Consider the following 14,604-nt stretch of genomic DNA (forward strand, 5'->3'; position numbering starts at 1 on the left):
AGTCAAGTAAACTTTTTCGAACTAAACTAACTTTATAAAGGTGAAAATATACATCCTCACATGAATTAATAGTGAAGACGTATGAGGGTAATTTAGTCGTAAAAAATTTATTTAACCTGCAATAAACTAGTATTAAGTCAATTAGGGGTTAATATAGATTTTTTTTTCTAATTTTTTTGTTAATATCATCAAATTTGCTGAATTTTAACTAATAGAGGAACTTATTTGTTAGACGAAATCACAAAAGTGAACCTTAAGGGTGTTAAATTTAATTTTTGAAATTATAGAAAATGAATGCATAATTACACAAAAACTCAGAAAAGGAGGATGTAATTATCCCGTATATATATATACCAATTGTTTCGGAGCCAGTCACAATTGTAATATTATTATATATTTATTACATATCCATAAGAACAGTATATATATATAATATATACGTAGACTCTCGTGCATATATATATTATGTTTATTTATTCGAAACTCAAGTGCAAGAAACGCTCTGATTATTATTATTTTCTTTACGTTTTGATCAGTCAAGAAACGTATATTATAACCATCAGATTTTATAGACAACTGTAAAAGATACGTTTTAGTAGTATGATTTTATTATTCTACATATATAATTGTTTGGGTTGGAAGCATTCCTTTGTGAAAGGGAAGAGTCGGAATATTGTTTCAACAGTTTGGAAAGCTGAGAAATGAAGAGCGAAATCAGAAGAAGATAAAGAGATATATAGGCAGCCCCACCCTGAGAGAAAATAAAATTTCAATTATACTACCCATCCTCCTACGTATACGTACAGGAGAAATTAGAGCTTTACTAGATAGAGTAGGTTTTGGTGGAGAAAAAATCCGATCAAGGGTAGTTTCAATCTCTGTCAAGTGGTGGTATTATTATGGTATTGTTACACGCAAGAAAAGGAGGATCAGGAGGAGGGGGAGGGGGAGGATCCAAAGAAGAAGAAGAAGAATTGGTGTTGGGGGGAAGAGCGAAGAAGGGAATGCGATTGGGGAAATACGAGTTGGGAAGAATACTGGGAGAAGGCAACTTTGGGAAAGTCAAGTACGCCAGAAACCTGGAATCGGGTCAACCTTTCGCCATCAAGATATTGGAGAAGAACAGAATTCTCGACCTCAAGATCACCGATCAGGTTCTTAATCTTGTTCTTCTAATTTCCTCATCAGTCTTATCACTCACTCACTCATTTGCTTGGATTTATATATTGGTCGGAGATCTCAAGGTTAATTAATTTCTTCTGGACAATTCATTGTTGGCTTTGTTCTTCCTGTAAAATTGCCTTTCTTTTTGTAATTGGTTTCCTGGAGTGGTCATGTAAATGTAGTTTTATGTGCAGCTCTAAAATTTCTAAATCCACCATCAAATCATAAAATTCATTTCTTCATCTGTTATTGATGATCATGAATACTACTGGTGTTACTAAATTATATATAGTCCTGTTTTAAAGAACTTCCCCAGCTCCAAAAATTAAGGGATCCATCCAATATTTGACGGTCAAGATCAAAGAGAGGTGCCGGCGCGTTTGTATTTTGGCTGTTTATGATTGAAGGAAGGAAGCTTCCTCTCCTTTTATCCTAATCAAAACCCAACTCCGTCTTTCATCTAATTATTATGTTATTTGGGTACTTGGTCTTTGCTTCGTTTTTATCTGCGCTTATAGTCAGTCATTTTTACCACGTGGACGACCCTTACTTAATTCTATCCCTCCACTCTCTTAATTCCTGCGTGTTGAATTAATTATTGAATTCAATGACGTGACAAAAGTAGTTCTGATTGGAGGATGGATTGCAGATAAAGAGGGAGATTGGCACCTTAAAACTGCTCAAACATCCAAACGTTGTCAGACTGTATGAGGTATGTGATACGCTCAGATAGCCGCTGGTCTGGCTCCACTACTTTGTCAGAGAATTATCATTACACGTTTTGGCTTAACTTTTTGATTAATCTTTATATTCCATACCTGACCTCCAGTATAGCATACGTGTGGATTGAAAACTTTTGAGATAAAAGAGTTCAGGCCAATTCAGCAGAATCACACTTGTGTTTAATGTGTTTAGCGAAAGCAGAGTTAAGTATAGTAATTAGTATTAATTAATGTATGCGTCGGCTGGGAATTTTTGCACCACAGGCAGAGAGAGGCAGGGATGAAGTGGCTTGATGGATTAGCAGTAGTGGGGTTAAATTATAATTATAATGCAGCTGCCTGCATGTGGTGGAGAGTACTGGAGAAGAATGGGCAACCACCTAAGAGGGTGTGGGGTTAGATATGTATAATTGATGAGGCATGGAAATGGAATAGCCAATCAATTATTAATGCTTGCTCCCAACACTTCAACAACAGCCTACAGCTTTTTGGATACAAAAATTGGGGCCCCTCATTTTTTTGTCTTGTTGCGTTGTATAATTGCCTGATAAGTTTTTAAAGTTCACATGACAGATGACACAGCATGCTCATAGTCATTGGATTTGCGGTTTGTGATTTTCGCCATAAGAAGATATATATATATGTGGTTTATAGTTTCATATCCACCAGCACCACAAATCAAATATCCGCCCGTGATCAATTCTTGCTTAAAGAGTGACAAAGGAAATTCGTAGGGGAAAATTCTTATAATTCATCGAATTGGAAAACGAAAATGCATTGCCCCACCTTAGTTTAACATCTTTTTACGATCCGGATCTCATTTTTATAATCATGGAATTACAGTTAGCAAAATATCTTTAGTATGATTAAAATAGTTAAAATATTTTCAAGATTAGCTTATGTTTAACCAGGGTATGACAATTAGTATAAAAAGGTATATGTCTTTCCAAAATATTAATAAAAAGAAAAAGAACAACTACCTAGCTAGACACACACAAGCTGAAGAAATAATTGTTTTAGTTGTTATCTAAACTAGATATTTCAAGGTCAATTAATATTTACTTCTTTCTCATACTTAGGTTTCATTATTGCGCTAGAAACATGCTATTTTCCAAGACAAGATATGCAAAATCAAGAGAATTTTCCTCAAAAGCAAAATTTCTCTCATTTTCTTTCTTCTTTTTACTCCTTTTCCTCCACTTTCTTTGTGAAACTAAAAGGTACCTTTGTTGGAGAGGGAAAAAAGAAAAAAAAGGAAAACTAGTATTCAAGTAAATTCCTAAATGACTCCACAAGACTTTTCATTTTGAATGCATAACATGTATATATATATCGTCTGATCATGGACATATAGTTATAGCTTTAACTTGTACTTTGGATAAATCAAACATGCTACTAAAAATCCTACTTAACACACTCTCCGTTCATTAAATTCTAATTCTGCAATTGATGTTTCTTAATTAATTAGCAAATTCTTATAACAGGTCCTAGCGAGCAAGGCAAAAATATATATGGTCCTTGAGTACGTGAATGGTGGTGAACTGTTTGAGAGAATTGTAAGTAGCTTTTGCAGGATTCGGGGTTAATTATTACGAGTAGCAAATGTATAGATATATGTTTATAACAACCCTTGTAATTTTTGCATATATATGGTTCACAGGCATCCAAAGGAAAATTCACAGAAGCTAAAGGCAGGAAGCTTTTTCAACAGTTAATTGATGGCGTTAGTTACTGTCACAACAAAGGCGTTTTTCACAGAGATCTCAAAGTAATCACTGTATCATGGAATATACTACTATAGTAAAGAGAGCTTCTTGTCATCATCCTAATTCCTACCATTTCATATCTAACACAAAACCTATTATGTTGTTGCATGAATTGCAGCTCGAAAACGTGTTGATTGATGCAAGTGGAAGCATTAAGATAACAGATTTCGGCCTCAGTGCATTGCCTCAACATCTCAGGGTATGCTCCCAATATATCCTGCAGCTGATTCCTCTTAAACTTTTCTTCTTCAGTTACTTATTCCGTCCAAATTTAGGATGATGGGTTGTTGCATACGACTTGTGGAAGTCCAAACTATGTTGCCCCTGAAATTCTTTCTAACAAAGGTTATGATGGTGCAAGCTCGGACACATGGTCATGTGGTGTTATATTATACGTAATTCTCACAGGATACCTTCCCTTTGATGACCGAAATCTGGCAGTACTTTATCAGAAGGTAATCACACCTTCTATTTTGAGGCACGTCAATTTCCTTGCCTATGAGTTGTAGAAACCTCCAGTCATGATTTTCCATTAATTTGCAAATCAGATTTTCAAGGGAGAGGCTCAGATACCAAAGTGGTTATCTCCAGGAGCCAAAAACCTAATAAAGAGGATTCTAGATCCCAACCCTCACACACGGATAACCTTAGGGGAGATAAAAGAGAATGACTGGTTCAAACAAGACTATACTCCTTTGGATCCCATGGAAGAAGAAGAAGAAGAAAATGTTTGCATTGATGATGAAGTATCATCTATAAATGACACCGTATGAACTTAACCCATGAAATCCTTTCAACAGCTTTTTCATTTTGAAACGAAATTAACTGCACACTTAATTTGTTCTTTAGCCGTCAGATGCAGAAAAGGATCCAGACTCGCATACCCTAATCAATGCCTTTCAGCTCATTGGAATGTCCTCCTGTCTGGATCTTTCTGGCTTCTTCGAGAAAGAGGTAAGAATGATAGTCCTAGTAGCTTCAATCAGAATGTTTTGAGTACAGGATTATTCAACTTGAAATATGTTCAATTTGTAATTCTCAGGATGTTTCTGAGAGGAAAATAAGATTTACGTCGCATCATTCTCCAAAAGAATTGCTGGAGAGGATTGAAAATACAGTTATCCAGATGGGATTTCATGTCCAGAAGAAAAACGGGAAGGTTAGTTTATATTCCACTATCTTCTTTGCTCATACAATCTGGATAGTCTAAAATTAAAGCAGTTCATAGGGTATTTGCACCACAGAACCAATTTTTACCAGCAGTTCATTTCATGATAAGATGTAACAGTGAAACCCGATACTGTCCTAATATTTTTTCTGTGTGCACTTCACTGCGTAAAGTTGAAAGTCGTGCAAGAGCGCAAAGGTCAAAAAGCCCCAGGATGTCTCTCAGTTGCTGCAGAAGTAAGTGAATGCTAGAGGAGATGCTGGTTTTCAATACCCAAATGTTGTTATCTAACCTTTTAAATAATGTCAATTTCCTGCTCTGGCAGGTTTTTGAGATAAGTCCATCCTTGTATGTGGTTGAGCTGCAAAAAGCATACGGTGATCCTTTAGTGTACAGACAGGTAATTCTGAGCCGTCCTTGCCGTATTCTTTCTCCAAGTGTAAATATTTCTTAATGGTTGGGTATTTGGCGCTGTATTCAGTTATGCAACAAACTATCTAATGAATTGGGTGTATCACGGAGCGAAGAGCAGCTCGAAGCAGCTGATTTATAGAAGCTCCGCATTCTGAGCGAGAGAGCAATCTTGAGCCAAGGAGATACAGCAAAGTTAAAGTAGCTTATGTAATTAGTCCAAAATTAATAGAACGTGAATGAAACAAAGAACCAAGAAAGAGAAAGGGAAAGCACTTTCTCGATTTCTATATATATTCAACTAGTCGTTTCACTTGCTTGCAAATCTATCTATCAGGAGATGGAAAGTGCACGATAGTTTAGGTTTGTAAGTGTGGTATCTTAGGTTGTGGAAAGTGTAGTGGTACATGCTCTTTCCTTCATGCTGGAGAACAATGTCTTTATTCATAATATTATAGTATATATGTACAAAGCCTTCTTTTTGTCTCTCTTAAACTTTTGTGATCATGCAGCCATGTACTTCTAATATCTCGTCTGAAGTCTACAATCTCACTTGAAGGACGATGAACATATAGCATACTGTTAAGACAATATTTTTATGCTATTTTTCAATGTGAAACAAGGCCCAAGCTAAAATCTTCTGTTCAAAGCTGATCATTTCAAAAAAAATAAATAAATAAAATAAAATTGCAAAGCTGTTTATACTGCATAAATAAACCAACATTTTGCTGGTAAATTCTTATCCCTAGCCTTTCATTTTAATGATTTGAAAAATTAATATTAAGTTAGCGTTGTATGATCACACAATCACAATTAGCAATTTTAAATTTAAGCTGAGCATTACATTAAACTACTGGGTTAAGTTTGTAGTTAGTAAGAGCGAGCTAAAAACTCATCTTGTCTTAATGGTTCAATATGTTTAATCAGATCATTATCGAGATTAGAAGTATATCCAAGTGTATCGTCCCTTGTCAACCTCCCGAATTTCTTGTTCCTTTTAACCATTAAGAGAGACAACTCTTTGACACAATCTTTTTCCATATATATCAGAATTGCGGTTTAAACTACCATACTTCAAAGTGACACACTGATAGGGTGATGGCCGCTATCTGCAGAGACGGTTTCTTATGAATCACACAAAATAAAATTTCATGAGTTAACCTTGGGTGATTCTATTTACATGCTGTGCAAGTGATTCTACATAATTCCGCGAAGCTATGCGCAACTAAAAGAGCAACGCTAATGACTGGACATCTGAATCAAAGTTATACTATTGGCTCTCGAATTGGCCATACCTGATAACCAATAAACTAGTTTACTGAAAGCCTTGGCAGCTTTTTACTGGTACTGAATCATTCCATCACTGTCTTCTATTTGAAGCTTCTCATGCAATAGATTCTTGTATTGGACATCTCTGTCTTCTAAATTCCGCATGAGTTCAACCTATAGAGCAAATAACGGATATCAGTAATACAGAAAGAAGTATGAAGATAATAGAAACCACACTAGCAACTGTTAGAAAAAACATTTTATCTATAGTATCAAAAAAGGAGAAAAGTTATTTTCAAACAACTAAAGGTCAGTAGTGGACTGTCATTGCATTAGGCAGCAAGAAGATGATACTTTACCAGTTAGAATGACACAAATGCTCATCAAGATGATATATTTCCATTTAGGATGACATGAATACTTGACAGTGATCATTAAAATATTACGGCACTACATAGCTACCTGTTTCTGGAATAAATCAAATTCATCTGAGCTCAAAGATCCATCACTATTTGAATCAAGGAGTTGCATCATCTCCCGTGCATCTTCGCCTTGAGCACCGAGCTCTTCCATAACTTCCATAAGTTCCTCAATGCTGATTTTACCATCTCCATTCTTGTCTAGCAGACGGAAAATTCGATTTCTGGGATCAATTTCTAGACCTTTATGACTTGAGGAAGGAAAATCTCTGAGACGCAGGGCTGCTAGCTCAGCTGCAGCCATCATAATAGCCTTAAGCCGCTTTGCCTGAGAGTTAAAATAGCGGAAGATCTTATATTACAGAGTTCAGTGATATATAAGAGCCCTTTTCTGCCTTTGCTTATTTATCTTGATCCTGCATATTTAGTCTTGGACAATAGCTACTGTTGTCAAATTTCAAAATTCGACATAAACAGGGGAAAATCAAATAATAAATGGTAAATGAAGGATGACTGATTTTTACAGGTAAGTAAGCAGGATTATCAGATTTCATTTTTCATAATCAGGAGTTCTTACCTCTTCCGGATTGGTAAGACCACCTTTATATAATGCATGGGATGCTGTTCCACCAGCTGCCAACATATCCATCTCTGCTGTCCGAATCTGTATTTCCATCAGTGGTCTTGTCCTACCATTGTCACTGGTATCAACAGCCATGTGTAAACTCTTGTATCCATTAGCCTTAGGGCACAGTATATAGTCTTTGGACCTGTTAGGCATCTCTTTCCACAAGGATTGGATGATCTCACGTGCTCTATAGCAGGCTTTTTCTCCAATGGCAGATGTATCAACTCCTGATGCTGGCAACAGTATTACCCTTAATCCTAAGATGTCGTTCACTTCCTCAGGTTTACGTCCATCTCTCAATAGTTTCTTCATAGTACTGTAGCGACTCTTAAAACGACCTTCAACAGAGATGTTTTCTACCATTTCAGTTAAATATTGATCAGATCTAAGTGATTGAAGCAGCTGCTCCTTGTATATGTCTATCAGAGGCTTGCTTCCAGCCTCATGGCTCCTCAACCATGTGTCAACAAAAAGGTATGAATAAGGAAACAAGTACTGGAAGGAGAGGTCCTCCAGTTCCAGGGATAAAATATTGGTTCCAACTGCATGTGCTAAAGGGGCATATATCTTCATGACCTCTAGAGAAATCATTTGCTGCTTGTACCGTGGGAGATGATCAAGGTGCCTCATCATGTCAAGCTTCAAAACCAAGTCCAGAATAATAGCTCTCACATCATAGTATGTGAGGCAGAATTTCCTCAATGCAGATGCACTCTCATCATCTAATACTTCCACCTTTGAAGAAATGTTTTTTAAACGCATGCTCTCATGTAGAAGATGAGCAGTGCCAGTTCCAATACGATCTCTCACTTCATACATTGAAATTGCGCCTCCTTCTATAACTTCTCTCAATATTCCAGCAGAAATTACCTCAGCATCCATCTGCAGCCAGTAGTAATGATCAACTCTTCGTAATACTACACCCAGAATCCAGTACGGAGCTAGATAGTATAAGAATCAAAGTATAAATGCTTAAGCAAATCAAAACTTGAAACATGAATATGTGAATATACTTCAATTTGAAGCTTCATCAAGACGTGAGTCCAATGAGACTGAGGGATCCAATAAGAAAATGTATTTAACCATTTCTTTAAACATGCTGTTCTGAATCAAGTAATCTGATATTATCTTCATAGAATCATGGCATTATTTTCCCCTTTTCAATCTTCAGCAGATAGGACTAACAATTAACAGAGGAATAACCATGGCAGGAAAGTAAATTCAGCTTATATGAATAGTTGATATAGAATCACTAGCTATGTGAAAATAAGCATTCATCTTCACGATAAAAAACTCATTGACAACCAGGAATATCTCAAAATGTATGTGATTTTGATGGTTTCTTTCTTCTATCTCAGTAGCGATGAAAAAGCTCCTACAGTTTCAAGTGCCACTCGTTACATAGAAGCGAAGAATCACAAATTACAAACTCAAGACAATCTGATTAAGCAAGAGTAACTAAGTGATGAAGGGGGTTGACCTGAAGATCGGCGAGAATAACTGCGACAGACAAGGCTTTGGTGAGGGGAGAGCGGCCGTCGGGGAGAAGTGGCAGAATGTGGAGGACAGGAATAGAGAGCTTGAGGGCCTTGAAAAGCAACCGGGAGGAGCTGCTGGACAGCACAGTTTTGTTGCTCATTCTCCCAGTCAGTTCATTGAAAGCCCCAACCAACTCCACCACCATCTTCCCTCCCGGTTGCTCCAAAGTCATCACCTCCGCCGACGATGACGATGATGATATTTTGAGTAGTCTGCTGAGGCTGCGGCTACTCTTACTGTGCAGATTACCGAAAGATATTGAGATGAAAGGGAATTTAATCAACATAGTGGTTCTGGGTCTGAAAAATAATGGAGTAGAGCTTGGGGAGCTGAGAAGAAGCTCCATGCCGTCCGGCTTTTTTACTTTCCGGCACCGGCGGACAAAAGTGTAGACTGTAGAGAAGAAATGGCAGCCACGTCCCACCTCCCGTCCCCTGTTGTGTTTGTGTGATTAGTTAACTATGGTAAGTTGGGGAGCCACGTCAAAAACTCAAAAGAAAAAAAAATACTATATTGACTGACTTTTCTGAACAAAAATATTTATTATTTAATTTTCTAACTCCTAAAGCCCGACTCTGCCTGCAAAATCAAAACCAAAAATAATAACAGTTGTCATCAACCAAGACAAGACCGGCATGTCCGCCGCGTCAAGATGCCTCGTTTCCCTTTCTCACGCAGATCCTCTTCTTACGCCCCTGCATGCTCCCCCATTCTGCTACTCAGACATATTTCAAGATCCAGTTGAGAACGTTCAGTGCGGAGGCCGGAAACGATGGTTCAGTGAGTTGCCGAAGCGACACCCCGGATAATGACCCGCTATTCGAAGCGGACTGGTGCAGTTCCCGTCAAGTGCGGAATGATGGCCTTGTGGGATAAGTGGGGTGCCAGGATTCCCATCACAATTCTTGGTTAGATGATAACATCGTCTCCCAATTTAAAACCCCCAAAAAGGAAGGCTTTTGTCACTTCCGGTTCACAATCTGTATATAATATATGCTGCCTCTCTTTTGCTTTTGTTATTTCTTTCTTTTACGTTTATTTGATTCGTCTATATGTTACAACGTTGCACGATATTGTGCTCAGCTCGTCTTAGTCTTGGATATGATTCACAAAACTTGGGTGGTTTTTGAAATAACTTTTGTTGGTTCAAGTCAGTTAATTGTTGCACCTGTTAAAAATAAACAATTTGCTTGAGATGCTGATGCAGTAAAGCATTATGGCCTAGAAATGCTGTTCAAATACTTGGTAGACAAAGCAAGTTTTAGAAATCATAAAAACTTTACATCAAGATGGTCACGGGCACTTTCAAAGGGTTAGAGTGTATGACCATTCACATTTGATATATACTGCTTACTCAGATTTGATTTAACAGTCTCGAAGTCTATCTTTGCCTTTATCTATAATACTTTGATGGGCTAATGCTCTGGTGGCAGCTAGACTGGATGTGAACAAAAAAAAAAACAGAAGCATTCGTTCAAGCCAGAAGTAGGCCATTATAGAGCTCAAGGCGTGCCCATGAAAATGGAGCTGAGGGAGTTTCCTGTGAATGAGGATGCGCTTCTCCCAGGTGGAACTTCCATAGGTGCCCTCCATTTTCTTCCAGGACAGTATGTGGATGCCACTGGAATTACAAAAGGGAAGGGTTGTCAGGTGACTTTGAATTTTTTCTTCTATTTGTATTCCATTAACTCTATCTGTTTTACTCTTCGCACTTGTTCTGCTTTTCGTTTCATTTGACTGAATATAAGTATCACCAGAAACATGTGGCTCATTGAATGTCAAATGTGTGGAGCTCCTTATTTGGAATGTGTTTCCTTTTTTATATAATTACAGAATAATTGTGGAATTTCTTTTGAGAATCTGTAAATTGAGTGGTTATGTGAGGGCTCCAAATAGATTATGTGCACTGTGCACACTATTTTGTGTAGTTTATATGTGAAAATGGACATGATTGAATATTTTGAGTCCCCGTTTAATTGGGTTGAATATGGTAATATCCTATCCAATGCAATCATATGGTGTTTGGTGCAATTGATTAGTAACATGATAGAAGATAAAAAAGAGTGTCTTTTTCCTAACATATTCATCCATGACCCACATTTAATATTTGAGTAAAATTTAAATTGGTCCCAAGTTTTATCACTATATCACTTTGGTACCTCAGTATTAATATCCAATTTTTTCATTAATATCATTTTGGTACCCAATTGATGTTCTTATTTACGTTCTATATTTTCATATATAATGGCCATTTTACCCTTAGATAATAAATAATAATATACTAAAGAAAATTTTGAACCATTTAACTTTCACTTTTTACATTTGAGTACGATGCTTGATAATACTATTTTGTTATCTTCTACTCACTGTATTTATCAATATTTATAAGATAACTCATTACTTAATAATTAATTGTATTACAAGTAAAATCCGAAATGCATTGCAATCTCACATAAATTTAGGTTATATTTTAATTTTAGAAGACTGTAATCTAAAATTTGAAGTTTTGAATCTAAATTTAGATTTTTGCAATCAAACTTTAATATCTCGATTAAAGCAAAAAGTACCTTTGATGATGAACAAATATTTAAGTGTAATATCTTTATTATGTTAGAACAATATTTCTACTTTAAATCTATTGAGCAGACTAGGCTATTTAATATCCGTTATTGAATAATGAGGTTTTCTTTAACAAAGTTTGAGAATAGACATAGTAAAACATTTCAAAATAATAAAAACATAATAATCTTGATAACCAAATCTGAAAATGAAAGTCAAATGGTTCAAATAAAGACAAAATATAGGAATTTATACAAGTTTTTCTTTGATATACTTATTATGTTTTATGTTGATATCCAAGGCTAAAATGGTACTACATAAATAGATAATAGCAAAAATAGATGAAAACATCAATTGGGTACCAAAGCAATATTAATGGTGAATCTGTACCAATTGATCATTTGTAATTACTTGACATTAATAACAAAACTCAGAGACCAAAATAAATACCCTTTAGTATTTTGTCTTGTTGTGTAAATCCAGGGGTGTTTTTCCCATATCACCAAGGTAACATCTTTAGGCCTATTTATTTTATTAGTTTATGTTGAGGACATCCTTTTGGCAGAACCTTCTGAAGAAGTTATTAAAGATATCAAGACATACCTGGACAATTTGTTCACAATCAAAGATCTAGGACCTGCAAAATATTTCCTAGGACTGGAAATAGCTAGATCAAAATGAGGGACTTGCTCTTACACCAACAAAATATATCAATGATATAGTAAAAGATGCAGTCTTATCAATGCTAAGTCCACCACAACACCTTTTACCAACTAGAATTAAGTACACAACAGAGGCAGGAAATCAAATTACCAATCCAGAGCTATACAGAAGGTTGATAGGGAGATTTCTCTATTTGGGATTCACAAGGCCGGATATTTCACATGCTTCACAGCAACTTAGTCAATTTATTCAGAATCCTTGCAACCAACACACGGATGCAGCTTTGCATTTAGTGAGGTATCTTAAAAGAACACCTGACAGAGGCTTGTTTTTCCCGGCCAAGAAGGACTTTTTTCTGAAAGCCTAGTGATGTAGATTGGGCACCTTGTGTGGACACTAGGAGATCGCTTACAGGTTTTTTTACATCTTTCTTGGTTCAGCACTTATATCTTGGAAGACAAAAAAACAAAATACAGTATCTAGATCAATAGCCGAGGCAGAATATAGGAGCATGGGGACAACAACTTGTGAACTGATATGGATATTTAACATACTACATGACCTTGGTGTGGTCATTTCTACTCCAATTTAGTTCTTTTGTGATAATCAAGCCCGCCCTCCATATTACTACTAATCCAGTATTTCATGAACGTCCGAAACATCTAGAGATAGATTGCCATCTTGTCAGAGACAAATACAAGGATGGTTTCATAGCACCATCTCATGTTTCGTCCAAGGATCAACTTGCAGATGTTTTTACCAAGACTCTCGCAGGACCTGTTTTTTTCCTCCACGTTTCCAAGTTGGGCTTGGTAACCATCTTACCAAGTCCCACTTGATGAGGGGGTGAAAAGTTGGTTGCAGTATTGGAGCTCATTTCAGGCTCTGTTCCAGCTGCATTCTTACAGAAATTAAGGAAGAAGGCAGTTCAAAGAAGAAGTAAAGCTCGAAGTAGGAGTACAGTTGAAATGCAGTTGCCTAAAGTTGCTTTTGTGGGTTTTTATGTGTTTATTAGTAGCCTACACATTTTTAGCTTTAGTTGAACATGTATGCTGGTTATGTGAACGCGTGTTAGTGCCTTTTTCTTTCTTGGCCACGTTTCTTGGTTAGTTGACAGCTCTCTTCCACAGCTGCGCAAGTCTTAGTTGGTTAATTTCCGCGATTAGGTTCGTTAATAGCAGCTTATTAACTGTAAACTCAGCTTATATATATTCTTGCCATTAGAGGCTTTCTTCAGTTAGATAAAAATTTACAGAGAACTCCTAGCATGGCTTCATTTTCTTCTTGAGTCTATTTGGTCTCTTTGCACAAAGCCTGCAACAGAAAGCGAGACTTAATTCACAGAAAAGAAAATAAAGGAAAGATGAAGAAGGTTCCTGATTGAGCATTCAATTTCGGTTGCCCCCAAGGAGAGGCTGAATATGTGGCTGAAAAATGACACGAAAACGTCAGCAGTTGACAAAATGGAATCAAAGTCTGCTTCTCTACAGCAGCAAAAAAACAGCAAAGCACCCACAAGATGCTGGTGCTTGCTGCAATTGGGGCAGCAGGGGACATTGTTTTCCTCACCAAGAAAAAAAATGCTCTGACCCTCAGTCTGATGCCATTGACCAGAAATGCAATTCCTTATCACATTTGCATGCCAGAAGTCACCAAACCTGGAGGAATTCTTTTTGTTTGAACTCTTATTGATTGAATGCCTTTTGGGATTGCTGGTGCTTTTGCAGGTTCCAGGTGCAACAGGAAACTTTGAATTCATAAAAGATGTTGTGTATATGATGGGGATTTTACTGAATCACGGAGGTCGCAAGACGTGGTCGCACGGCTGATTGCGAATCAGTGTCAGTGGAAGACATTACTGAGGTCGCTCAGTTAGTCATTATTCGTTGCGGGTTATGGATATCCCTTTCGGGTCAGACTAATCCAGATCCGACCCACATAAGGACCCAGACAGATGGCATGCTAAGGGAGTGCTTAGTCATTGCATGAACACATTTTGAGGCGATACGCATTAGAAGATAGGACCCACAAAAGAACCCTATAAATAGCCCACGCCATGACAATGAGAGGTACTTTTGGGAGATTACTTTTTACTCGCATATTTAGATCGCAGAGTTTTTTTTCGACCACGAACTAACTTAAGCATAGGAGTGTAGTCGTCGGGACGAACCCGACTAGCTTAATCCTTTTGTTTTATCTTCAGATATTAGATTCGGAGTGGTGACGTGGAGAGGTCGAGATTTGTGATCGAGATCGAGCGTGATCAACCCGGATCAGTATAGGAACCCACACATTT

General features: G+C 37.0%; 3 protein-coding genes across 4 annotated transcripts in view; 2 read left to right on the plus strand and 1 right to left on the minus strand.

The window, feature by feature from the left end:
- LOC105156798 (CBL-interacting serine/threonine-protein kinase 1-like) lies at positions 496-5,726 on the plus strand. Its single transcript, XM_011073014.2, has 12 exons — positions 496-1,154; positions 1,814-1,876; positions 3,371-3,442; positions 3,547-3,654; positions 3,771-3,851; positions 3,928-4,107; positions 4,201-4,419; positions 4,502-4,606; positions 4,695-4,811; positions 4,994-5,056; positions 5,146-5,220; positions 5,302-5,726. The coding sequence occupies exons 1-12, from the start codon at positions 900-902 to the stop codon at positions 5,371-5,373; spliced, it is 1,410 nt and encodes a 469-aa protein (XP_011071316.1). The 5' UTR covers positions 496-899; the 3' UTR covers positions 5,374-5,726.
- On the minus strand, positions 6,276-9,567 carry LOC105156799 (probable GTP diphosphokinase CRSH, chloroplastic). The gene is made up of 4 exons (XM_011073015.2): positions 9,028-9,567; positions 7,497-8,429; positions 6,963-7,247; positions 6,276-6,674 (listed from the first exon to the last, which is right to left on the minus strand). The coding sequence occupies exons 1-4, from the start codon at positions 9,430-9,432 to the stop codon at positions 6,570-6,572; spliced, it is 1,728 nt and encodes a 575-aa protein (XP_011071317.1). The 5' UTR covers positions 9,433-9,567; the 3' UTR covers positions 6,276-6,569.
- LOC105156801 overlaps positions 9,673-14,604 on the plus strand; it is a 5,672-nt gene continuing 740 nt past the window's right edge. The window contains exons 1-3 of one of the 2 annotated variants that reach the window (XR_002286703.1): positions 9,673-10,736; positions 14,036-14,377; positions 14,512-14,604. Coding sequence is in view for 1 of the 2 variants with exons in the window: in XM_020692323.1 (XP_020547982.1) it covers positions 10,602-10,736 (135 nt within the window). In the remaining variant the exon portion in view is untranslated. The remainder of the gene's footprint in view (positions 10,737-14,035; positions 14,378-14,511) is intronic. The other variant, XM_020692323.1, reaches the window with a different exon arrangement.

The sequence above is a fragment of the Sesamum indicum genome, linkage group LG3 (genome assembly GCF_000512975.1).
Source record: "Sesamum indicum cultivar Zhongzhi No. 13 linkage group LG3, S_indicum_v1.0, whole genome shotgun sequence".
Taxonomy (NCBI): Eukaryota; Viridiplantae; Streptophyta; class Magnoliopsida; order Lamiales; family Pedaliaceae; genus Sesamum; species Sesamum indicum.

Excerpts from the sequence above, each read along its gene's own strand:
- LOC105156798 (XM_011073014.2), top strand. The coding sequence starts at position 900 with ATGGTATTGTTACACGCAAGAAAAGGAGGATCAGGAGGAGGGGGAGGG. Across the intron at positions 4,420-4,501 it reads TATCATCTATAAATGACACC|CCGTCAGATGCAGAAAAGGA; the intron begins GTATGAACTTAA and ends TTTGTTCTTTAG. Across the intron at positions 5,221-5,301 it reads ATCCTTTAGTGTACAGACAG|TTATGCAACAAACTATCTAA; the intron begins GTAATTCTGAGC and ends CGCTGTATTCAG.
- LOC105156799 (XM_011073015.2), bottom strand. The coding sequence starts at position 9,432 with ATGGAGCTTCTTCTCAGCTCCCCAAGCTCTACTCCATTATTTTTCAGA. Across the intron at positions 8,430-9,027 it reads TTATTCTCGCCGATCTTCAG|ATGGATGCTGAGGTAATTTC; the intron begins GTCAACCCCCTT and ends TACTGGCTGCAG. Across the intron at positions 7,248-7,496 it reads GTCTTACCAATCCGGAAGAG|GCAAAGCGGCTTAAGGCTAT; the intron begins GTAAGAACTCCT and ends TTTAACTCTCAG.